This window comes from Mandrillus leucophaeus, unplaced genomic scaffold (genome assembly GCF_000951045.1).
Source record: "Mandrillus leucophaeus isolate KB7577 unplaced genomic scaffold, Mleu.le_1.0 Scaffold50, whole genome shotgun sequence".
NCBI classification, from domain to species: domain Eukaryota; kingdom Metazoa; phylum Chordata; class Mammalia; order Primates; family Cercopithecidae; genus Mandrillus; species Mandrillus leucophaeus.
Genome location: NW_012105365.1, coordinates 3585620 through 3610263, shown reverse-complemented (window position 1 = coordinate 3610263; position 24644 = coordinate 3585620). Strand labels below are relative to the sequence as shown.

Below are 24644 nucleotides of genomic sequence, written 5' to 3'. Positions count from 1 at the left end.
AACACAGAAACTGGCGTGATCATTATAAAACTTAAGGAAGTTTGTATTTCCCCTCTGCTTAGAACTTTGCAGTGGCTCTTCATCTCTCTTAGAGTAAAAGCCAAGGCCCTAGGAGGTGCCCAGCTGGTATGGCCCCCACGGCCCTCTGGCACCATTTATTGCCCTTCACCTGATTATTTTCTTCCCTAGAATTCATCACCGTCTCTCTCTCTCTCTATATATAGTATGTCCTCTCTAAAATACTCATCAGCACCACAAGGACAGATAATTGGTCTGTTTTGTTTGCTATTGTGTCCCTAGCACCTACAACAGTGCATTGTAGGTGCTCTGTAAACAAGTTGATTGAATGCATGAATGCATGAATGTAGGTAGGTAACAGGTTGCAAATGGGCAGTTCATGGTCCCATCTGTCTGGGCTCTATTCCTATTTCTGCTCTTACTGGTTAAATAATTTGGCAAGTTACTTTATCTCTTTGGGTTTCAGTTTCCTTACCTGTAAAATAAGGATAGTCGTTGTACTTCCCTTGTAGATTTGTGGAAGAGATTAAATGAATGTAAAGTATTTAGCTTGTGGCACGTTGTTCAAATGTGTTAGCTCTTGTTACTAGAGCATCTTCCATGTTTATGGTAGATCGGTCATTCTCAGTATAGTCCCTGAAAACCTGCCTCAGGATCACCTGGAGCTTATTTAAAATGCAGTTTCCTGGGTTCCAGTCCAGAAATCTGAGAAGAGTCCTGAAAGACCTGCGTTTTTACTAGCTCTCCAGGTGGCTTGTTGCATATGAAAATCTGGGAATTCTATGTTAGACGGAGGAGTGATGGGCAACAGCTAGAGCATGGCAATCCTGAGCATGGGGTCAGGTGAGGATGAGGGGACTCTACCTATAAGGAATTGGAAGGAGGGGCCTTTCCCTCTCAGTGGTGTGTGTGGTGTGTCTGGAGGTGATGGTTGGGACTGGGAAATAGGCATTGAGAAGCAAATGGGTCCTCTGGCTGCTGCTGATTTTAAAATGATCTTGTTCTGGGATGAGAGTCGATAGCCATGCCTAATTATTTTCTTGTCATTGGCAGTGGGATGTTCTATGATGGGAACCACACATATCTCATTGAGCCAGAAGAAAATGACACTACTCAAGTAAGTGCTCCTTCTGTTTGTTGTGGCAAATGGAAATGTTTGTGCTGAGAGCTTTTTTCCTCTCCTTTTTTTTTCTACTTTATTTCATTTTTATATTGTTTAGGGTTAAGATAGTAAACATATGTACAGATGCTCCTCGACTTATGATGGGTCTATGTCCTGATAAACCTATCATAAGTTAAAAATATTATAAGTCGAAAATATATTTAATACCCTGATAAATGCATCATAAGTCAAAAACATGTAAGTTGGGGACTGTCTGTATATTTTAAACTAAATATTGAGTAAGTCAAAACCACAAGTGTTTTTTAAAAAATTTCTTGCCGGGTGTGGTGGCTCACGCCTGTAATCCCGGCACTTTTGGAGGCTGAGGCGGGCATGAGATCGGGAGTTCGAGACCAGCCTGGCCAACTTGGTGAAACCCCGTCTCTACTAAAATCCAAAAATTAGCCAGGTGTGGTGGCATGTGCCTATAATCCCTGCTACTTGGGAGGCTGAGGCAGGAGTATTGCTTGAACCTCCTGCCACTGCACTCCAGCCTGGGCGACAGAGTGAGACTCCATCTCCAAAACAAACAAACAAACAGCAAATTTCTTTTGTTTCTTTCTCTTTTATTTTGGAAATATAGTACTTTCCCTTTGAGGTGTTCTGAAACCTCTATTTCCATCTCCACCCTAATGTGTTATGATCTTTCTTAGTCTGACTTGGCTACCATAACAAAATCCTGTAGACTGGGTTGCTTAACCAACAGAAACTTTTATCTTTATCTCAGTTCTGGGCACAGGAAGTCCAAGGTGCCAGCATGGTTGACATCTGGTGAGGGCTCTTTGTTTGAGTTGCAGACAGCTGCCTTCTCACTGTGTTCTCACATGGCAGAGAGGGAGAGAGAACTCTGGTTGTCTCCTCTTGTTATAAGGGTACCAGCTATACTGAATGAGGATCTTACCCTTATGACCTCATTTATCATTTATCACTGCCTCACAGGCCTTATCTCCAGACAAAGTCACCCTGGGTGCCAGGGTCTCAATATGAGAATTTTGGGGACACACACACATTCAGTCCATAACAGATCAAATCCACAGGTCTATGATTTTTCACCTCTCGTCTCTTTTCTAGATTCCAGATTTTTCTCTGTTGTCTATTCCTTTTAAGGCTCTATGCTGATGAAGTTTAGAGAACCCTGAGTCATCTTAATCCTCTCCCTCACTTTAGCTGAAACATTCATTTCCCACAAATTAGAAGAAGTTGAATTAATATTATAGACTACAGAGAAACATAATACACTTTCATTCTAGCTCTGTTCGTACAAATATTCTTCCTTGTATTACACAACATTAGTCAAGCAGAGAGGCAAATCCTTTCAAGAAACATACATGGTTTTTTCACCCATAAACCATCTTGTTTGGGAAGTTCTCTGTATTGTATATTATTTTATGGGTACCCACTGCTGCCTGTCTTGTCACTTTGCTTGACAGTATGATTTTTTTAAGATAATATGAAACCTATGACATTCTAATTTTTTTTTTTTAGTAATTAGATGAAGCCAGATGAAATTATATTTGAGTGTTTATTAACTTTTTAGAAGAAAAATATGACTTTTTATCTCTTGCTTTTTAATATAGCTTGTATGACACTTGAATTTCAGAACAGGGTCCACTTTGGACATTTACTTATACCAGACATCCTGCTCCCCAATACTGTGAAAATTGTTAGCTCTGTAGTCTTTGCCTACCAAAGCTCTCTGACTTTTAAAAGGCTGCAGGGATCCGTGAAAGGAACCAGTAATAAAAAAACATTAAGTCATTTTGCCAAATGTCTTATTTGTCCTTGGGGGAATAGATTCATTCATTTGTTTTCCATTACTGTAGGCTTTGGCTTCTCTGTGAAGGCATTTTTCTTCTCATTGGATATTGCTCTGGTGCTGAGAGAATTCAGGAGCGAATAGGAGGGGTTGGGCAATGGTTCATCACCTCTCTAAACCCAGGAGAATGCATTGGCAAGCTGTGGTTCTTTTAAGGGTCTCCAGCTACATTTGCCTAAGGCTGGAGATAATTCGGTTGTACACGCTTAATCACTGTTGCTTGTGTCATTTCAGGAGGATTTCCATTTTCATTCGGTTTACAAATCCAGACTGTTTGAATTTCCCTTGGATGATCTTCCATCTGGTATGATGTTCATATAGTGACTTTTTATTTAAAAGACAACTTCGGTAATTTATTTAATGCCTTAGAACTAATCTATTTGTGGAGTATCATTAGCCCACATCTGCTTTTGACGTTTTTAGAGGGAGAGCCAAGTCACATCAAGAGGGAGAATAAAATGCAAACTGGCCTCACAGATGAGTTTGGAAAGATGTGGAGGAAAACTTTAAAAAATTTTTAAATTGAAAATAAGGCACTAAAGGAGAAACAAGATTAGAGCAAGAATTGGTCTGTGAGACAAAGTACATACAAGTTCATTCTTGGTGAAATACTGGTCTTGTAAACATAGGGATGAACTCTTAATCATTTCCCTATTTATTGTTTTCCTTGTCTCTTTTTTGCTCTAGCATTTTAAGAAAGAACTATTATAGGTTAACTTTTGTTATCATTATGTGCTATTTGTGAAATTAGTCTTTTCCTCTCATCTACACTGAAATGGACCTAGGTTAATTTTAAGAGTGTTTGTCTCCCAAGATTACTTATGATTTACTATAATAAGTTAGAAGAAAACAGGAAATAGACAAATGTCAAAAATACAAATTTTGTGAAATATTTTCAAAAGTAAGCTTATTTATTTTAGGTCGAATAAATGGACCTAGCAACCTATGTTGCTTCTAGAGTTGCTTCTAAGTCTTCACATGACAAGAAGGGCGGTGCATGCATACTTTGCCCTCCTTAGTAGAGCAGTGATTATGTAGGGTGTGTTTCTCTTTGACTGTGCTGGACTCATTTGTTTTCTCCTGAAGACAGACAGCACTCTGAATATCTTTATTCAGAAGATATCTGGATATCTGGTATGGAGATGCTTCCTCCCCTATTTAGTGAACCTTATTTAATTTAATTTAATTTAATTTAATTAATTTATTTTTTGTTTTGTTTTGTTTTGTTTTTGAGACAAAGTCTTGCTCTATCGCCCAGCCTGGAATGCAGTGGCACGACCTCAGCTCACTGCAACCTCAGCCTCCTGGGTTCAAGCAATTCTTCTGCCTCAGCCTCCCGAGTAGTTGGGACTAGAGGCATGCACCACTATGCCTGGCTAAATTTTGTATTTTTAGTAGAGACAGGATTTCACCATATTGGATAGACTGGTCTCGAACTCCTGACCTCGTGATCCACCTGCCTCGGCCTCCCAAAGTGCCAGGTTTACAGGTGTGAGCCACCGTGCCCAGCCTGATTATTTTAATTTTTAATCTCATTTTAAGCTTTGCAGCAGCCTTGTAAGATTAATGTTATTCCCGGTTTGTAGATGAAGAAACAGAGCTCAGCTAGTTTGTCTTTTCGAGGGTCCCACAGCTAGCAAGGGGTGAAGTTGAGTTTTGAATTATTACACTATGAAAATGTACTATGGTAGAGAATCACAGAGGGAAATGGAGAAATCACCAGCCTGAGAGTAATCCTAAACCAATGCTTAGAAAATCACTTAGAAGTTTACATTGTCCCTTCATCAGAAAATGAAATAAATGTTTCCTAATGTTCCTTTCTCTCTGACATAAGTTTTTAACTCCTCATCCTCCTGTAATTTCCCTAAAGAGAATGAACATTCTCTCCCCTTCTTTCCTGCTGCCAGAGGGAGAGAAGATTTAATAGAATTTACTATTTTGAAAAATTTTCAAATGGGAATATAGATGCTCTTAACCTCTCACAGACTTTTTAGATGGTTCTTTCAGTGGTCTTATAAAACTTTTTACAATCCCTATTCTGATAAGAAAATAAATCATGACTAGCTGTGTGGGAATAAAGCTATAATTTAATGGGTATTACTGGAAGCAGTCAACATTAATTAATATTTAAAGTAATAAATAAAGATTTTCCCCTAAAGACTTGATTGTAGGCTTGCTAGGATTTTTTTTTTTTTTTTTTTTGAGGAAATTGTTCAGGGTTTCTTTCCAGCAGAAACTTTGATGGTGACTTGGCAGTTTTGCTGTTATTAAAATGATTTTTTAGACATATTCTTTGAAAACTGAGGTCTGTTTCAATTAGTTTCTAGTTTTCCTCATCAGAAGTTGGCACTGTCAATTTTGAGAGAGTTTTGTCTCCCAACATTACTTATGATTTACTGTGATAAATTAAAAGAAAACAAGAAATAGACAAATAAATGTCACAACTACAATTTCTGTGAAATAGTCTCAAAAGTAAGCTTATTTATTTTAGAATGCATAAAGTTGAACTGGGTTATAGATTATCAACATCATCATCTTATTATGTTGTATGTATTTCCCAGAGATAGAAATAGAATCAGCTGTTCCCCAAACTTGTTGGACTGTGGAACGTTTCCTTTACATGGCATGCACCTGTCTCAGGACTAGTGTTTCTGAGAACATATTCTGGGAAAATCTTATTTCCTATGGATGCCTATGTACCCAGTTAAAAAAATATGCAATGAAATATAAAAGTCTTGAGTACTATTCCATAAATTTTTACATACATACACTCTTGTTGAGAGAGAGAGCATTTCTGTTACCCCAGTAACTTCCTTTGTACCCTCTGTAGTCAGTGCCTCCCACCTCTGCCGTTTCTTTTGTCTGTTGTAGAACTTTATACAGATGGAATCATGTACTATTTGCAGCTTCTTTTGCTTAGCACATGCCTATGAGGTTTATGTTGTCAAGAGTAGCAATGGTTCATTCTTTTAAATTATTGAATATATTGTGTCCTATGAATATGCCACTTGTTTTCTGCAGGGGGATGGGTTCTTGCACTGTTGCCCAGGCTGGAGTGCAATGGTGCCATCTCGGCTCACTGCAGCCTCCGCCCCCTGGGTTCAAGCAATTCTCCTGCCTCAGGCTCCCAAGTAGCTGGGGTTACAGGCGTACACTACCATGCTTGGCTAATTTTTGTATTTTTAGTAGAGACAGGGTTTTACCATGTTGGTTAGGCTGGTCTCAAATTCCTGACCTTGGGTGATCCACCCGCCTTGGCCTCCCAAAGTGCTGGGATTACTGGCATGAGCCACCACGCCTGGCCTATACCACAATTTTTAATCTATTGGTTGATGGACATTTGGGTTGTTTCTGGTTTTTGACTATTATGAGAAAAGCAACTATGCACGTTCTTGTACAAGTCTTTTCTATGGGCACATACTTTAATTTCTTCGGTAAACACCAAGGAATACATTTGCTGGGCCGTAGGGTAGGTACGTGTTTAACTGTGTTGAAAGTGTCCTCAAACTTTAGCATGCATCAGAATCATCTGGAGGACCGGTAACCACAGATTGCTGGCCCTATTTTGAGAGTTTTAAATCAGTATATCTTGGGTGGGTTTGGAGAATTTGCATCCAATACTTCCCAGGTGATGCTAATGCTGCTGGTGCTGGAATCACACTTTGAGAACCACCGTTTTATGAGGAATTGCTGAAACCGTTTTCCAAAGTGGGTACACAAAGTGATATACTTGCGTCAGCACTCTGAGAGTTTTAATTGTTCCACATCTTGACCAACATCTGCTCTGTTATTCTTTAATTTTAGCTGTTCTAGTGTATTTGGTGCTATCTCACTTTGGTTTAAATTTGAATTTTTCTTGTGATTAATGATGTGTAGGATATACACTTATTCGCCACTAATCAGAATTTCTGTCTTTTTGTTGTTAAGTTGTAGGAGTACTTACATATTCTAGATAGAAGGCCTTTGCCAAATATGGCTTATGAATATCTTTTCCCCAGTCTTTGGTTTGCTCATTTACTTACTTAATGGCATCTTGTGATGAACAGATGTTTTAAATTTTGTGAAGTTTAACATTAGTTTTTATCATTATTGCTTTCTCCATGCTAAGTAATTTTTGCTAGCTCCCGATATATTGAAGATATTCTCTAGTGTTTTCTTCTAAAAACTCTATAGTTTTATTTTTTATGTTTAGATCTAGGATCCTCTTCAAATTACATTTTGTGCACGGTGAAAAGTAGGGGTTAAGTTTTATTTTATTATTTTTTATGTGAATACACAATTATTCTAATACCATTTGTTGAAAAGAGTTTCCTTTCCTTTAATCAATGAATTGTTTTGATGTCTTTGTCAAAATGTATTAATATGAGTCAATTTCGGCCGGGCGTGGTGGCTCAAGCCTGTAATCCCAGCACTTTGGGAGGCCGAGACGGGCGGATCACGAGGTCAGGAGATCGAGACCATCCTGGCTAACCCAGTGAAACCCTGTCTCTACAAAAAAATACAAAAAACTAGCCGGGCGAGGTGGCGGGCGCCTGTAGTCCCAGCTACTCGGGAGGCTGAGGCAGGAGAATGGCGTAAACCCGGGAGGCGGAGCTTGCAGTGAGCTGAGACCGCGCCACTACACCCCAGCCTGGGCGAAAGAGCAAAACCCTCCCTCAAAAAAAAAAAAAAAGAGTCAATTTCTTGACTCTTACTTTATTTGGCTACACTTATCATACTTTGTTTTGCTTACTGTGGCTTTATATAAGTTTTGAAATCAAATAACATAAATCCTCCAATTCTGTTTTTTCCCCCCAAAATTTTGGCTATTCTGGGCTCTTTATATTTCCCTACAAATTTTAGAAACTACTTGTCAATTTCTGTAAATTCTGGGATTTTTATTGGAATTGTATTAAAAGTATGGATTAATGGGGAAAAACAGCATATTATTAGTAGTGAGTCTAAAATTTCTTTCAGTATTTGGTCATTTTTAGTGTAGATGTTGTATTAGTTATTATCTATTGCTTATCTATTGTATTATCTATTGCTGTGTAACAAATTACTCTAAAGCCTAGTGGCTTTAATAAACAAACATTATTATCTCATAATTTCTGAGAATCAGGAACCTGGGTGTGGTTTAGCTGGGTGCCTCTGGCCCACGGTGTCATGAGTTTGTAGCGTAACTGTCAGCTGGGACTCCAGTTTCATTTGAAGGCTCAGCTGGGGAGGATTCGCTTCTGAGCTCACTCATATGATTGTTGTGAGGCCTTAGTACCTCACCACATGGGCCTCTCCACAGGGCTGCCCCCCACCAACCTGGTAGCTAACTTGTTCTAGGAGAGAGCGAGAGACCAAGAGAAGAGAGAGAATGAGACACAATGCCTAAGATGGAAGCTACAGTATTTTTGTTAACCTGATCTCAAAAGCAACATCTGATCACTTTTACTGTATAGTATTTATTAGAAATGAGTCACAGGGTCCAGCCTTCTCTCAAGGGAATGAGATTATACAGTGGCATTGTATTAGTTATCTATTGCTGAGGAATACATTTTTATTATGTACAGAAAAATTAGAAAGTAGCTGAGTAATAAATTACCACAAAATGCACCTCTTAAGACAATACACACTTATTATCTCATAGTTTCTGTGGATCAGGAGTCCAAGAATGGCTTAGATGGGTTCTCCGCTTCAAAGGCCCTCACAGGCTGCAGTGAAGGTGTTTTCTAGGACTTCGTCTCATCTCAAGGCTCAACTGTGGAAGGATATGCAGTGGTTGTTGGCAGAATTCAGTTCTTTTTTGCCTCTTAGACCAAGGGCCTTGGTTTCTTGCTGGCTTTGGCTGATGGTTACTCTTTTTCTCACATGGGCCTCTCCATAGGGCAGCTCACAACACTGGTGCTCGTGTAATGAAAGCCGGTAAGGAAGAGAGTCTCTAGCAAGATGAGTTACAATCTTACATAATGTTATCTGGAGAAATGACCTTTGCTGTATTCCATTGGTTGGAAGCAAGTTACAGGTTTTACTTACACTTAGAGAGAGGGTATTACACAAGGGCGTGAGTACCAGGAGGTGGAGACTATTAGAGGTCATCTTAAAGTCTGTCAAATTCTTCTCTTTGGCCCCCAGTGATTCTTGTCTCTTTTACCTACAAAATACATTCTCTTCCTCCCTAGGTCTCTAAGAGTTTCATCCTGTTATAGCATCTGCTCTAAGTCTAGAATCTCATTATCTAAATCAGGTCCAGGTGTGGATGAGGGTCTTTGGATGTAATTTCTCTTAATCTTTCTGTATGTAAAACTAAAGAGACAAGTTATCTGCCCTATGTACTCCCAGGATCCAGTAATGGGCCAGCTATAGACATTCGCTTACAAAAGAGGGAACATTTGAGAAACAAGAAAGACACCGACATTGCAGTTCTGAAATTCTGCTGGGCAAATGTTGACCCTTTTTGATTGGGTTTCAAGGCCTGGAAAGAATTCTCCATGACTCTTGGCTCTATGTTCTCAGCTCTTGATTCTGCCATCCTTCCTTTTCTATGAAAGGTAGTACATATTTGCAGCTAAGTAGTTTTATCAGTCTGCTATTCTAGTTTGCTAAGAGTTTTTATCCAGAATAGGTGTTGAATTTTGTCAAATGCTTTTCTATGTCTATTGAGATGATCATTCTCCTTTAATCTGTTAATGTGATGAATTGTATAAATTGATGTTTTGAATATGAAACTAATTTGCATTCTCAAATGGGCCCCAGTTGGTTATGGTGGATTATGTTTTTGTGTATTACTGGGTTTGATTTGCCTATGTTTTGTTAAACATTTTTAATGTATAGGTTCAGAAAGCATATTGGACTCTAGTTTTCTTTTCTGGTTTTAGTACCAGGGTTTTGCTGGTCTTACAAGATGTGTTAGGAAAAGTTTCCGACTCTTTTTTTTTTAAGTTTGTGTAAAAGTGGTATTATTTCTTCCTTTAATGTTTGGTAGAATTCATCAGTGAAGTCATCTGACCTTACGGTTTTCTTGGAGAGTTTAATTAAGAATTAAAGTTATTTAATAGATACAAGATTATTCAGATTATCTACATATACACATGTTCAAGGAATTTCATCTAAATTAACAAATTTATTGGCACAAAGCTCTTAATAATATCCTCATATTATCTTTTTAATATCTATAGAATCTGTAGTGATTTGCTTTCTTTATTGATCAAGTCCTGCTGATCAATTTTATTGATTTTTGTTTTTAAGTTTTTAGTCTCACTTTTTTCTATTTGATTTGTGTTTAATTTGCTCTTATTTTTCTGGGCTGTTAAGGTGGAAGGTTAGATCATAATTTAAACTTTTTTTTCTTTTCTAACATAACCCCTTAAAGCTATGCATTTCCCTTCAAGCACTAAATGCCTTACCTGCATCCCTCGTATTTTGACTTGTCATATTTTTACTTTAGGTCAAAACATTTTCTAAATTACCAGGTGATTTCTTCGTTGTCCAATGGGTTATTTAGAAATGTAGAGCTTAGTATAGAAATACTTGGTTATTTTGTTCCAAGCACCTTTTTATTATACATTTTTAATTTAATAGAATTGCAATAAGAGAAAATACTCTGTGTCATTTCATTTTCTTTAAATAAAATTTATTGGGAATTGCTTTATGATCTATGATATTGCCTGTCTTGGTGAATGTTTCATGTGTTCTTGAAAAGGATATGTATTCTTCAATTATTGGGTAAAGTGTTAAAAATGCCAATTTAGTTAAATTGGTTAATAGTGTAAAGTCTTCTGTGTCCATATGATTCTGTTTGCTTTTTTTTTTTCTTTCAATTACTGAGGGAGGATTGTTGAAATCCTTAACTGTAACTTTGAATTTGTCTATTTCTTCTTTCAGGTCTGTCACTTTTTGCTTTATGTATTTTGAAACTCTGTTATTAGGTGAATAAACATTTAGGAGCATTGTGTCTTTTTGATGAATCAACCCATTTATAATTAGGAAATAGTTTCCTTTCTCCCAGATACTTATTGTCCTGAAGTTACATTGTCTGATATTAATATTTCCTTCACAGTTCTCTTGTGATTAATGTTTGTAAGGTGTATCCTCTTCCATACTTTAAATTTAAAGTGCCCCTCTTCTAAACAGCATGTAGTTAAGTCTTGCATTAAAAAAAAAATCCAGTCTCGTAATCTTTGCCTTTTAGGTGCAGCGTTTAGTCTATTTACATTTAATTAATTATTGATATGAGATGGGTTACTTTTGTAATCTTGTTTTTCTGTTTTTCCTATTAGTTTTTTTTTTTTTAAATTATAAAAGAGAACTTATTCCCTTTCTCAGCAAATCCCTTGTATGCCCAGGCCATAGCACTCTGAAAAACGACATGATGGGAGAATATTTGAACAAGAAATAAAGAGAGAATATTAATTTCCCTACCCTGATTTTATTATTCAGCTTCTTGGTCACAGATTTCTCTGACCATTATTATCTCTCCTTTATGAACAGTATCCAAAAATAATGATAATAGTTCACCTTGAGTGTTTTATAGCATTATTCCTATAATAAGCCCCTTCAGATTGTTCAATCATCAAAGTTTTAGGAAATCTGTACCCTAGGGAAAGATTGCAACTTTCCTTTCACTTTGTAGAAAAATCCTCCCTTATAAATAACCTAATCTTATATTCAGAGATGAATCTATGTGCATAAACAGTTGATGTATGATTTTCACATCTGCTACCAAGAGCAGATAAAGCCTGAGATTAATTTGGTTATGGGCAAAGAAGAATGTAAATTAATTGGAAAAAATTAACTCAAAACTTTGGTGTCCTATGACAATTTCTTAATAAATTATGAACTCAGAAATGTGTGATTATTTTTTCTACTTCTCATTGCTCGTCTTTTATATTTTGCTGCCTCGAGAAGGTTAGTAATGGAAATGAAAGTTGAGTTGGCTGTTTAGAAGATTCCTAGTAAATAACGTAATGATATTTATAGGAGAAATATGAAAAGTTTTTTGAAGTAAATTAGAACAGAAATAATGTTCTATATTTTGCAAATTATATTCATCCTTTAAATGTTTATTTAGTATTAATATAGTAAATTAATGTTTAGTATTGACATACTAAATGTTTTGTGTGATCATTAAGTATAGCATTATATATTATAAAATTCATAAGAAAGAAGGGCAGGTAAAACTTTGCCCTATATTGAAGAAATCTGACAAATTCACTAAGTTAAATTAAATTTAATTTCCTTTTAGAATTTCAACAAGTAAACATTACTCCACCAAAATTTATTTTGAAGCCAAGACCAAAAAGGAGTAAACGGCAGGTATGTATTCACAGTGGTATGTCGTGTTATTTTAAAACAATTGTCAACTGCCAATCATTTTAATCTACGGTAAGTCTGTGTGAGAGGGTGAGTATTAGTTTGGGAATTTGTCAGGATATGGTAAACCGTAAGGGTGACAGATCTGAAGAAGCAGCAGAAAGGGGAACCATGTTATTTCACAGATGCAAAAAGGATTCAAGACAGTGGTAATAATATGTTTCTTCATCATATTATGGGTTATGAGGCTCCTGCTTGTGGCATCTCAGGTTCTTTCTACAATAGGCTTCTTTCCTTGCCCAGATATGTACCACATCGTGGAATCCACTTGTATGGTTTATATCCTTGTATTTATTACCTTGACTATAACCCCTTAGGAATGAATCAATCCAGTTGTGAAGCCACAAAATGCTTTTGTCTCACTTGAGCAATCTTTGGAGTCCAGGATATAAAATTAGGTTATGGGCTTTATGATTGTTCCACTGGATATTGGACTGGGTAATAATAACTGTTGATATGGTGCTTTAAACCAAATGAAGTCGGTACTATTATTCCCCTTTCACTGAAAGAAAAATGATGACTCTGACATGAGAAAATGACTTGCTCAAATCACAGAGCTGGCAAGTAGTTTAGAAAAGTTAAGAGTTGTGGCCATCAGAATCAAGATGTCACCACTGTGGTGATGTGGGCAGGGGAGTGGCCATTAAAAACACAAGATGAAGGAAATAGATCTCTAGTAAGATCAAGAAGTTGAAGGAATCAGGTGTCTTCTTTTTATTACCTTGAAATAAAATACATGTTTATAGACAGATTTTTATTGTGAATAATTATTGCTAAATCTTATTGAATACTATTGAATACGTACCTTGTAAAATCCTTATAATAGGGTCTATTATAAGAATTTTAACTATATTAACACATGTAACCCTCAAAAACCTTAAGAGGAAGGTGTTATCACAGGTTAAGTATACCTTTTCCAAAATGCTTGGGACCAGAAGTGTTGCAGATTTTGATTTGTATGTGTGTCTGTGTGTGTGTGTGTGTGTGTGTGTGTGGCTGAGGGGAGAGTAGGGGTGGATTTCAGAATATTTACATGATACTTAGTGGTTCAGCATCCCTAATTCAAAAATTAGAAATCTGAAGTGCTCCAGTGAGCATTTCTTTTGAGTGTCATATTGGTGCTCAGAAAGTTTTTCATTTTGGAGCATTTGGAGTTTTGGATTTTTAGATGAGAGATATTCAACCTATAATATCCTCATTTTACTGATGAGGACATTGAACGTAAGAGAATCAAGAAACTTGCCCAAAGTCACATAGGGTGACTCTGGTGGAGTTGGGATTCTGACCTAGGAAGTCTGGTCTCAGAGAGGTCCTTATAACCACATATACGCCATATATTGCCTCTCAGACCCATGTGTTCCGTGAATTACTACTACGACCTTTATAAATGTTGTGAATGTTTATATATGTATATACACACACACGTATACACACATATAAACTCATATATATGATTATATATAAACTCATATATAAACATATATATATATATATTTATATGAATAGGTAGAGACATATTTATCTTGAGGCCCAGTTAGATAAAATGATTACCATCAGGATTTAATGTGAAACTATTGTTTTTGAATTATAGACTGAAAGAATAGGACAATATTCTAGAAAGCTAGCTGTAATAGATAAGACTGACTGGGAGTTCTCAAAGCTATTTTAACAAAGACCCCATGTCATTTGGGGATCCTCTGAACCATCCTAGATGAAGGCACGTGACTCACTCCCAGTTTGGAGATTAAATAATAAAAGTGCCAATCACTCCAGTCCCTGTACCCTCTCAGAGATCTTCAGAGGACCCAAAAGAATGCTCTTCATATGTTACTATTTTCAAGATAGACTGTTAAATAAAATTGCTAGATGCAAAAAGGAGTGAAATAAACAGAAGTACAAAATAAAGGATATATTCACATTTAGTTTTATATGCATAAATATTTTTGGAAGGAACCAGTAACTTGCTGTATCCATTGTGGGGGAAGGACTAGGAACTGAGTAGGTGGAGAATAGAGGTGAGAGGAAGACATTCATCTTCTGTTCTTTTGTACTTCTTAAATTTTCTGAGCCATGTTAATTTATTACCAACTCAGAAACTAAACAAATTGATGAAAAATTTTTTTAATGCTGAAGGAATAAAAAGGGAAGATTTTGTTTTGTCAGTTTCTTCCATATTTTTTAGGTTTTCACAGCCGAGTTTAGAGGGCTGAATTAGGTGCTGTTTCCTTTCCTGTGTTACAGCTTCGTCGATATCCTCGTAATGTAGAAGAAGAAACCAAATACATTGAACTGATGATTGTGAATGATCACCTTATGGTAGGATTTGCTGTTGTTTTTAAGCCTGTTCGTGCCTAGGGTAAAACTGGTGAGTGTAAAAATATGTTTAGAAATAACAAGAAGCCCATCAAGCTGTAACCTGGAGAAGGTATTTGTATAATCAAATATATTTGTTAACTAGCAACAACCTGCAATTAGGAAATATTCATAGGTGGAAATAACTAGCAGTAATTTTTGAGTTTTCAAAAATACTTTGTAACTCAATATCAACTTTTGAATTTGCTTGGTTAGTAGAGGTGCTAATATTTGAATCTCCACTTACTAAAATGACAAGGTTTAAAAAAATGGAAATTCCATTTTATATTGAAAAAGTGAGGCACCAATTATGTGACATTTTAGTTTGCAAGGTACAACTTTATCTTAATAAAAGAAAAGCAATTTTTCTATTTTGGTGTTACTGTGCAGAAATCATATGCAAATGCTTACATAGCTAACCAGTGAAGATTCTTAGGATAAGAACTTGACAAAACTTTCATGTTGTTGGATCAAATTATTTTGACCCATAGTGTTTATATTCAGTTAATGGGCATATTGCAGGCAGTATGACTACATTCATAGCACAGCAATGAGTTATAATGCTAATTGTTCCATGTAACCAAAGTTTTAAACTAAAAATGTTTAATGATGCATATTGCTGAATTTTACTTAAGTTCAGGTACAAGTGCATTTTACTTTGACCTGCTTATTTGAGGAAAAGATTATCATTTATTTATATATGATTAAATACATAATTTAGATCTTAATTATTACAGTTGCTAATAATAATAATCACAACATAATCAAGATTGAGTGCTGCTTCCTTCTTCAAGCTAGGTCTAAGTTTTATCTTTCCACCTATTTGAATCCAGTGAATGTTACTGTTCCCCAGGACTTTTATAAAATAAGTTATAACAACATATATTTTGAGCATTTTAGATAGTCACAAATTTAGATATCCATAGACATCTGTAGACATATAATATAAGTGAAATGAACCAGGTATAAGACAGCATAGGTGGGTGAGGCCTGTGGTGAAAAGAATGGTGTGTGGCCTGTCTAAGGGAAGCAACTGCCTCTCAGTGTTTGCCAGTTATTACCAGGTGGGAATGCTAATTTTAACTGAAGCCAGAAATTGGATTTTACATGATATTTCCTGATTTTTAAAACACATTTAAGACTAAACAAAGATCTATGTGATCCACATCTGCCCTGTATGCCACCTTGTTATGACCTTTCTCTTAGAGCTTTCTTCTTCCTGAATAAGTCTTATAGAACTTTTCGATTTGTATGCTTTTAGCAGTGTTCACATCCACTTTACTGTCTATACCCCTACTTAGATTTGTATGTCTTGCAATTCATAGACAACTTTCATATGTTTTATCATTTTGAATAACAATGCCGATAAAAATAAATCTATGAAATGGATGGATTGGACATTTTTTACTTCATCTCCCAGATGAATAAATTGAGGCCTCAATCCTTTAAGAGCCTTGTCTCAGGCAACATAGCAGATAAAGAACTTGATCTCAACTGACTCTGACATTTTTTTACAGAAAGCACATTTTTACAGAAAAGATTTTTTTTTTTTTTACATTTGTAGGGATCTTTCAATTGCACCATGTTTTCTCTGATGAGATGGTTGTTTTCTGATCACTTTGGAAGACCTTCACTTTTTTTCTTTTGCTTTCAGTTTAAAAAACATCGGCTTTCCGTTGTACATACCAATACCTATGCGAAGTCTGTGGTGAACATGGCAGACATAGTAAGTATCAACCCAGTCCATTATTGCCCTAGAAGAATCTTATTTCCTAATTGCTAATAGAATGGATAATATGATTCTTATAGTTTCACTGCTCTATGTTGCACTTCAACCAAGGTGTCTAGTAAGTCCCGGGTGACCTTGCAATAGACTTTATTGACTTTGATGTCTGGCTGGGAAGAGGAATTGGTCGAAGTTGTCCATAGATATGCCTGAAATTCCATCCTGTGTTTTTCACACTGTAAAAACAGAGGTTGTGTCATACCCCTAACAAAGATATTCACAGTGACTTATAATGATGGAGAAGCAGTACAACAGTTGTACCTTTTTCAAGAGTGCCTGGTGCTGTGGCAGTGATGCAACTAAATAATTCCACTATACCTCCATACTTCCCAAATCTTCCCTTGATGAGGCTGTGCTAGTACCTTCTTCACAAGTCTAATCAGAGCCAGTCAGGTTGTATATAAATTATTTCTTTGGAGAGTCTTCATTGCTCCATTTTTGGCTAAGGGAACTCAAGCATGCATGAATTCTTTTTCCAGGATACCAGTAAACAGATTTAGGTGGAACCTTGAATAGGGTGCAAGTATTCGTCAAAAGGGACCTTTTGTTTCCAAAAAGTGCTCTGTTCTTTGGGTATTAGTCAACAATTTCAGTCTCAGTTACTCAAGGGAAATGCACGTAAATTAGAAAGTTATCTCGCTTTAACTAAAACTCAAAGAATTTTCCATGAAAGGAGTTTTGTAGTCCTGTTCATAAACTGTTTGATTTTACCACATGTACAGCTGATGTGTTCATTTTATTAATATACTAGATATATAAAGACCAACTTAAGACCAGGATAGTATTGGTTGCTATGGAAACCTGGGCGACTGACAACAAGTTTGCCATATCTGAAAATCCATTGATCACCCTACGTGAGTTTATGAAATACAGGAGGGATTTTATCAAAGAGAAAAGTGATGCAGTACACCTTTTTTCGTACGTAACTTCTGTAATGATGTATTACTTTTTCTGATTTCATGTTAAATGCTTTATTGTGACTGAAATGTATCCTTTCTGCTACATTACACAATTAGGATTTGACATGGCAGATGGCAGATAGATTTGGAAAAAGTTTTAAAGTATAGATTGTTTAAAATTGCCATGAAAGTGTAAGTTTTAATTTTGAGTTATTTTATTACTTAATATTTATTTAATTTTTCAAGATGTTTAAATAGAGCATTTACTGAGTAAAAATACTGCTAATATATATAGTATTCTTAACTGCAGATAAATTATATTCTTTAAAGTTACTGTCTTTTAAATGTTAATGTTTTCTCTGTTTTTGGTTCTGAGATGAGAGCTTAGTATTTCTGGAATTTATTTTTAATTTTTTCTCACTCTTATGTTCTTTTTTTGATAGCATGCATATTTGACGTAATAGCAAATTATATATAGTAGAATTTTAAAAATCTATCATCTAAAGTCAGAACTGTTGAAGAAAGTTATAAAAGGAAGAAAAGATGTATTTTGGGGTAACTTTATATATAATTTCAAATTTAGAGAAAAGTTGCAAGAATACTACAAGGAAATTGCATATGCCCTCTATTCGGATTCATCAGTTATTCACATTTTCCTCCATTTGTTTCATAATTTTCTTCCATTCTCCCTCCCTTCCTTCCATTCATCCATCCTTCAGTTTTTTTGTTTGTTTTTGTTTTTTTTTCCTGAACCTTTTGAAAATAAGTTGAAGACACTTACTGGGGATTTGTTATTAAATAGTATATATTCTCTAAGAGTAAAAAGACATTCTCTTATATAACCACAGTAAATTATTGAAACTGGAAAATTTAACGTAAACAATACTTTTATGTAATCCATGGTCTATATTCAAATTTCACCAATTACCTCAATAATGTCTTTTATAGCTAATTTTCTCCATCCAAATCCAATCCAGGATCACACATTGCATTTAATCATCATGTCTCTTTAGTCTCCTTTAATCTGAAAGATTACCTCAGCTTTCTTTTGTCTATTTTGAGTTTAATACTTTTGGAGAGTATAGGCCAATTATTTTATTGACTGTTCCTCATGGGAATGCCTGATGTTAAGTTATGTATTTTTGGCAGAAATACCAGAGAAGTGATTTTGTGTCTTTTTCAGAGTACATCATATCAACCAATTATTTTTTAATAGATATACTTCAATTTAAGATATTTATTAATCTTGTGAGAAAACATCCCTTATAAACCTTTTTCTTTGGTTACATGTATAAACAATTTTCACATTCTTCCCTTGCAACATGAGTATATTGTATAGAAATCTTATGTATATTGAGAAAATAAATGTGGTAAACTAATAATGAGAGGTGTTATGATGTTTGAACTGTGAACAGTAAGCATTTTTCATTTCCTTTTCTAAAAGGGGAAGTCAATTTGAGAGTAGCCGGAGCGGGGCAGCTTATATTGGTGGGATTTGCTCGTTGCTGAAAGGAGGAGGCGTGAATGAAGTAGGTGTGAACATCTGTACAATACAAAGTGGTATGATGGCTGAAAATGTTTTCCTCATACTTAAGAGAGAATTTCTCAGTATTCGCATACTCCAGATGTTAGATTGCTACATTACAAATCAATATGGCAGCCTGTCACAATGGCTTATTCCTGTAATTCCAGCACTTTGGGAGGCTGAGGTGGACAGATTGCTTGAGACGAGAAGTTTGAGACAAACCTGGGTAACATGACAAAACCTCATCTTTATCAAAAATACAAAAATAGTAGCATGTACCTGTAGCCCCAGCTACTGGGGAGGCTGAAGTGGGAGGATGGCTTGAGCCTGGGAGGCAGAGGTTGTATTGGGCCCAAATTGCACCACTGCACTCCAGCCTGGGCAACAGAGTGAGACCCTGTCTCTAAATAAGTAAGTAAATAAATTAATTAATTAATAAAATAAAATTAAATAAAAAATTAAATAAAAAAACTAATATGGTTACTATAAGTGACCAGAGAACAGACTGGGGAAATAATGGGAGATAATATGTGATGATTATTATATATTCATGTTATACTTGGAATAATTTCCAGATTAAGCTACTTACAGATTAAATTGAGAGAATCTTTACCTTTACCTTCATTGAAAATAAGACCCTGTTATTCACTTTGAATGATTTTCCAGGGAATTGAATAATTCCCTGAAGCATCAGGTTGTCACCTAACAACCCAACTGGATATTTTTTCCTTAGTATTTAACAGATTTGGAGATAAGAAAAATAGAGTAGGTTTTCCAAAGGGTTTCTCTTACTCCTAAGGCACTAAACCTATTAGAGATGATCGAAAAGAAAATACTTGTATCTTTAAGAGGCTACAAATTGAAAAATATATCCTCAGTTCTTCAGTTTCTATTGCCCAAAGATTGTCACTACCTCCTGTTACTCATTTCATTTGTTTTCTGAAGCCCCATTCTATTCCACTTGAGGGGAATTTGAGGATTACAAGTGGACACAAAGATGAACAAGTTCTAAAAAAAATTACCGATTTAATTTTATTTTGTATTATCCAAAAGACTGATTTAATTATATACCAATATTGAATTTTTCAAGAATGTCACTGGTGAAATTTGGACTCAGATATACATTTCCAAAACCCAAAAGCTGTGATTATTTCCTGACTTCTAGTATTCCCTGTAAGACCTAATCAAACATGGATTTTTGTTTCTTACCACTTTTTCCCAAATGCATATTCAGTGCTGGCTACAGTCTGTTTAGCCTCTGCTAAAGAAATTACTTAGAAATTACTTATTTTCAGCGATATTGTGACATTTTTCTCTGGTTCTTTTTCAGTGACAAGTTGGATTTATATATATTTTATTTTTGTTTTTGTTTTTCAGTTTGGGAAAACTGATTTAATGGCTGTTACACTTGCCCAGTCATTAGCCCATAATATTGGTATTATCTCAGACAAAAGAAAGTTAGCAAGCGGTAAGTTTTAGTGCATGTGTGGTTAGTTGTATTTAAAATAGACTATTTGTAAAATATTTTGGAGCGTAAAATTTTTTGATTTAGTTGCTTGATGAAAAGAATTTGAATGGTAGTAAAAGATAAAAAGAATTTGAATGGTAGTAAAAGAATGGTAGTAAAAGATAAAAGATAAACAGCACAAACTGTTGTTTTCCAAAGTAATACAAATAAATATTTACATTATAGGTGGAAATTTCTATGACTATAGTGAACTTTAAAGCCATGTGATAATAAATTCAAGCTGAATTTAACCTTATAAGGGAAAAAATAAGCCCAGTTTGTTCATCATAAATGTTTAGTAGAGAATTCTAGGCATATAGGTTTCAGACATACTGTTTTTTTATGTTTTATTTAAAACATCTCTGAACGTGGCCACAGAGGTAGAATTTCCCTGTCAGGATCAGAACTGATAAAAAGCTTAGTTAATAAATGGACCTAGTAAAATATGCTAGGTTTGGTATCTATGAAGAATGTCTTTTCTCAAGTAGGTAAAGTCACTTTACCCTGAATGGTCAAATACTGTGTATTTACCATTAACATTTGATGATTTCCATTTTTATTTTAGTAACAAACATTGTAAATATTTTTATAATCTGGAATCGCAGCACTTTGGGAGGCTGAAGCAGGTGGATCACCTGAGGTTAGGAGTTTGAGACCAGCCTTGCCAACATGGTGAAACCCCATCTCTACTAAAAATACCAAAATTAGCCAGGTGTGGTGACAGGCTCTTGTAGTACCAGCTACTCAGGAGACTGAGGTAAGAGAATCACTTGAACCCAGGAGGCGGAGGTTGCAGTGAGCCAAGATTGTGCCATTACACTTCAGCCTGGGCCACAGAGCGAGACTCTATCTCAAAAAAAAAAAAAAAAAAAAGCTATTACCATTTATAGAGTACTTATTATATGCCAGATGATTGAATGCTGGTATTACTTCCATTTAGATACTCATTTAATTCTCCAGATAATTCTACAGGGCACCCATTTTTAGCCCCATTTTATAGGTGAAGTGACTAGATCTTACAAGAATAATGTCTCTAAGATTACACATATATCAAATGGCAAACTCAGGTTTTGAACCCTAATATTTCCTGATTCTGAAGCCCTTCTGCTTACCCAATAATTTTCCCCTGCATTCTACCAGAAACCTTGGTGTGTGCAGAGACTTTCAAAAATGGTCAAGGAATTATGATAGTTCTCATAAAGGCCTGTGAAACTGAGATCCTTTAATAATGCCATAAAGTTTTTCATTCTTCCATTGGTATTTGATTAAATAGTTTAAATATGGCCATTAGTTAAAATACAATGGTTTTTTTGGCAAAAATTATATAATCTTGATAGCGTCAAAGTATATTTTTGTTGTATATTACATAAAAAACTATTGTAAGATGAATTAGAAAGAAGCTATTACTTTTTAAAAGGTATTTTAAGGAATAAAATGGAGATAATGAATTTAAAACAGAAACTGCTTTAGTGCAACTGTGTTCACTTTATAACAAGGCATGTGTGTTAATTTTCTCTTAGGTGAATGTAAATGCGAGGACACGTGGTCCGGGTGCATAATGGGAGACACCGGGTGAGCCATTTGTATTTGAAAATAGCTCAGTCTTACATTCCCTGCTGTGCTGTTGTCTTCTGAGGAATATGACACTCAATAACTTAGTGCATGGAATCTAGCATTTATAAGAAATCAGAAATAACTATTCTTAATGGTTCTGTGTATAAAATATTTTTGCAAAATAACCTCTTATTTATAAAAACAATTGATGTCGATTAAGTTGGTAGACATCAGATATTTTTTTTTTTCTTTAGCCTTAAATCTAGGCTATAAATGTAAGAAATGAGGGACAACTTTGTTTTTGATGGCTTGCCTGCTAATTCCTTTTCCTTTCATTTCCTTCAATTCTAATTAAATGGTTTATAAACAGTACTGTGCTGGTAAGTTAACTCTTGAAAACAAAAATTAGAAAACAGCCTGGATTTGTAGATTTCTCACTTTTCTGAGGTGTAAATATTCCCACAATGGCTGACTTCAAGCTGTCACTGATGGCTTCATAATGTGGTATCACTGAAAAGGGAGTTGGGAAGAGAAATGTACAGTCTGCTCTCCTGAGAAAGATTTTCATTGTATACTGTCCTCCCCTTCACAAGCTCAGTCATCAATGCTTGTCTTTTATTCTTGTAAGTAAATTTTACAGTTATCCCTTTTATTCCAAGCTTATCATTACTGCCCTAGTTTAAACTTTGGCCATCTTTTGCTGTTATTATTTTAATAACATTTCAAATATTGAGTATAAATTGGGTTCAGTGCTTGGGTGATGGGTCCACCAAAATCTCACAAATCACCACTAAAGAACTTACTCTTGTAACCAAATACCACCTGTTCACCAGAAAACCTATGGAAATAAAAAAAGTTGGAATGCTACTAAAATAATAATAGCAAAAAATGGTAAACGTTTAAACTAGGGCAATAATGATACGTTTGGAATCATCATCATTAAAAATGTATGAAGAATAAAACAGTGGACATTTGTACACCCGTTATCCAGCTTTTAAAAAGTAAAATACTGCATTTGTGGTTAAATCTCCCTTATGTCCTCCATTATTAATCCCCAACCCCAGCCAAGGTCACCACCATCTGAGTTTGGTTCCTATCATTCTCAGGTCATTCTTTATACTCCTACTGTTTAGTATGTATGTGTGTTGGAGTAAAACATAGCATTTGGTTTGCATGTTTTCAGTTTATGTGAAATACATCATGCTGTATGTATTCTTCTGTGACTTGCTGTTTTTTTTTTTTAATCAACATGATGTTTGTGAGATTTAGCCATCCTGTTAGTATACAACTCTTGTTCATTAAATGCCATTGTCCTGTTCAGAAATTTTGTGAGTCTCTGATGTCTAAAGAATGTGGTTCAAAATCTTAGCTTCATTATTTAGATGCCCATAATCTTTCCTCATTCTCATCTGCAATCTCCTTTTCCCCTACTATTCATGATTGGTTTGCTTACCATAATTGTACAGGAGTTTCTAGCTTTTTCGATTTGCTAATCATAATACTACATAGATTTTCAGCTTCTTAAATACTTGCTCACCGTAATTGTACATTAATTACCAACTTCATTTGATTTCCTCAATATATTCTCTTCATCTGGAATGCCTTTCCCTTTTTCCTCTATCTAACCACATTTCTAACCATCTGAGATTTGTTATAATTTTAACCCCTGCATTATAATTTAATCATGTGTACTTATGCTGCCTTTCACAAATTAGTTATCAATTTTTGAGAGATTGCTTATTATGTTAACACATATTTCAGACCTCACACCATAATCCTTTGTACAAACTTGATTTTCAACAAATATTTCTTGATTGTATTTGAATTTTGAACGCGCAGGTTATGTATAACAAGGAAAATAAATGATGGAGGGAATATATATGCAAACATGTGTTTAAAATATTTTTCTGGTCGGATGCGGTGGCTCATGGCTGTAATCCCAGCACTTTGAGAGACTGAGGCAGGCAGATCACTTGAGCCCAGGAGTTTGAGACCAGCCTAAGCAACATGGTGAAACCCCATCTCTACAAAAAATACAAAAATTAACCAGGCGTGGTGGCACACACCTGTAGTCCCAGCAACTTGGGAGGCTGAGGTGGGAGGATCACCTGATTCTGGGGAGGTTGAGGCTGCAGTGAGCCATGATTGTGCCACTGAATGCCAGCATGGGTGACAGAGTGAGACCCTGTCTTAAATAATAATAATAATATTAATAACAATAATAAAGTAAAATATTTCTCCAAAAATCTTTGGACTTTTTGCTTAGTAATGAGAGGAAATGATAAAAGTTCTATAGATGCAGTTTTAACAATTAATTTCATACTAGAGATTGTCTTTTAAATCCTACGTAGTATATTTGATTATCCTGATTATTAAAATGTTTAATAGATAATCTGCATAGCATTAAGCATAATATACAGTGAAGTCAAATGGCTACCTTCAGATACATATGGCTGTGTACACTGGAATTCTTACATTAAAGAGATGCAAGTAAGAGAAAAGCCGTTTGTATAAAACTATGGGATATGATGCAATAATTTGATTATGCCAAATATCACCAAGCAGCAGTAATTATGGACATTTATTCCCATGGGTACATTCCCTACCATTTCTACTTTCTGAAGTTCTGTACAGCTAAATATTAGAAAGCAGGGTTGAAATGAATACCTTCAGTCCTATTTAA

The 24644-nt window shown here is 35.4% G+C and overlaps 1 protein-coding gene across 6 annotated transcripts in view; it reads left to right on the top strand.

The window, feature by feature from the left end:
• Positions 1-24644, top strand: part of ADAM22 (ADAM metallopeptidase domain 22) — a 255952-nt gene that overhangs the window by 171392 nt on the left and 59916 nt on the right. For all 6 annotated transcript variants that reach the window (XM_011996033.1, XM_011996032.1, XM_011996031.1 and 3 more), the window contains 9 exons: positions 1072-1135; positions 3231-3300; positions 12211-12281; positions 14580-14654; positions 16345-16416; positions 17228-17394; positions 18820-18904; positions 20278-20368; positions 21928-21979. In XM_011996033.1, coding sequence (XP_011851423.1) covers positions 1072-1135; positions 3231-3300; positions 12211-12281; positions 14580-14654; positions 16345-16416; positions 17228-17394; positions 18820-18904; positions 20278-20368; positions 21928-21979 — 747 coding nt within the window. The remainder of the gene's footprint in view (positions 1-1071; positions 1136-3230; positions 3301-12210; positions 12282-14579; positions 14655-16344; positions 16417-17227; positions 17395-18819; positions 18905-20277; positions 20369-21927; positions 21980-24644) is intronic.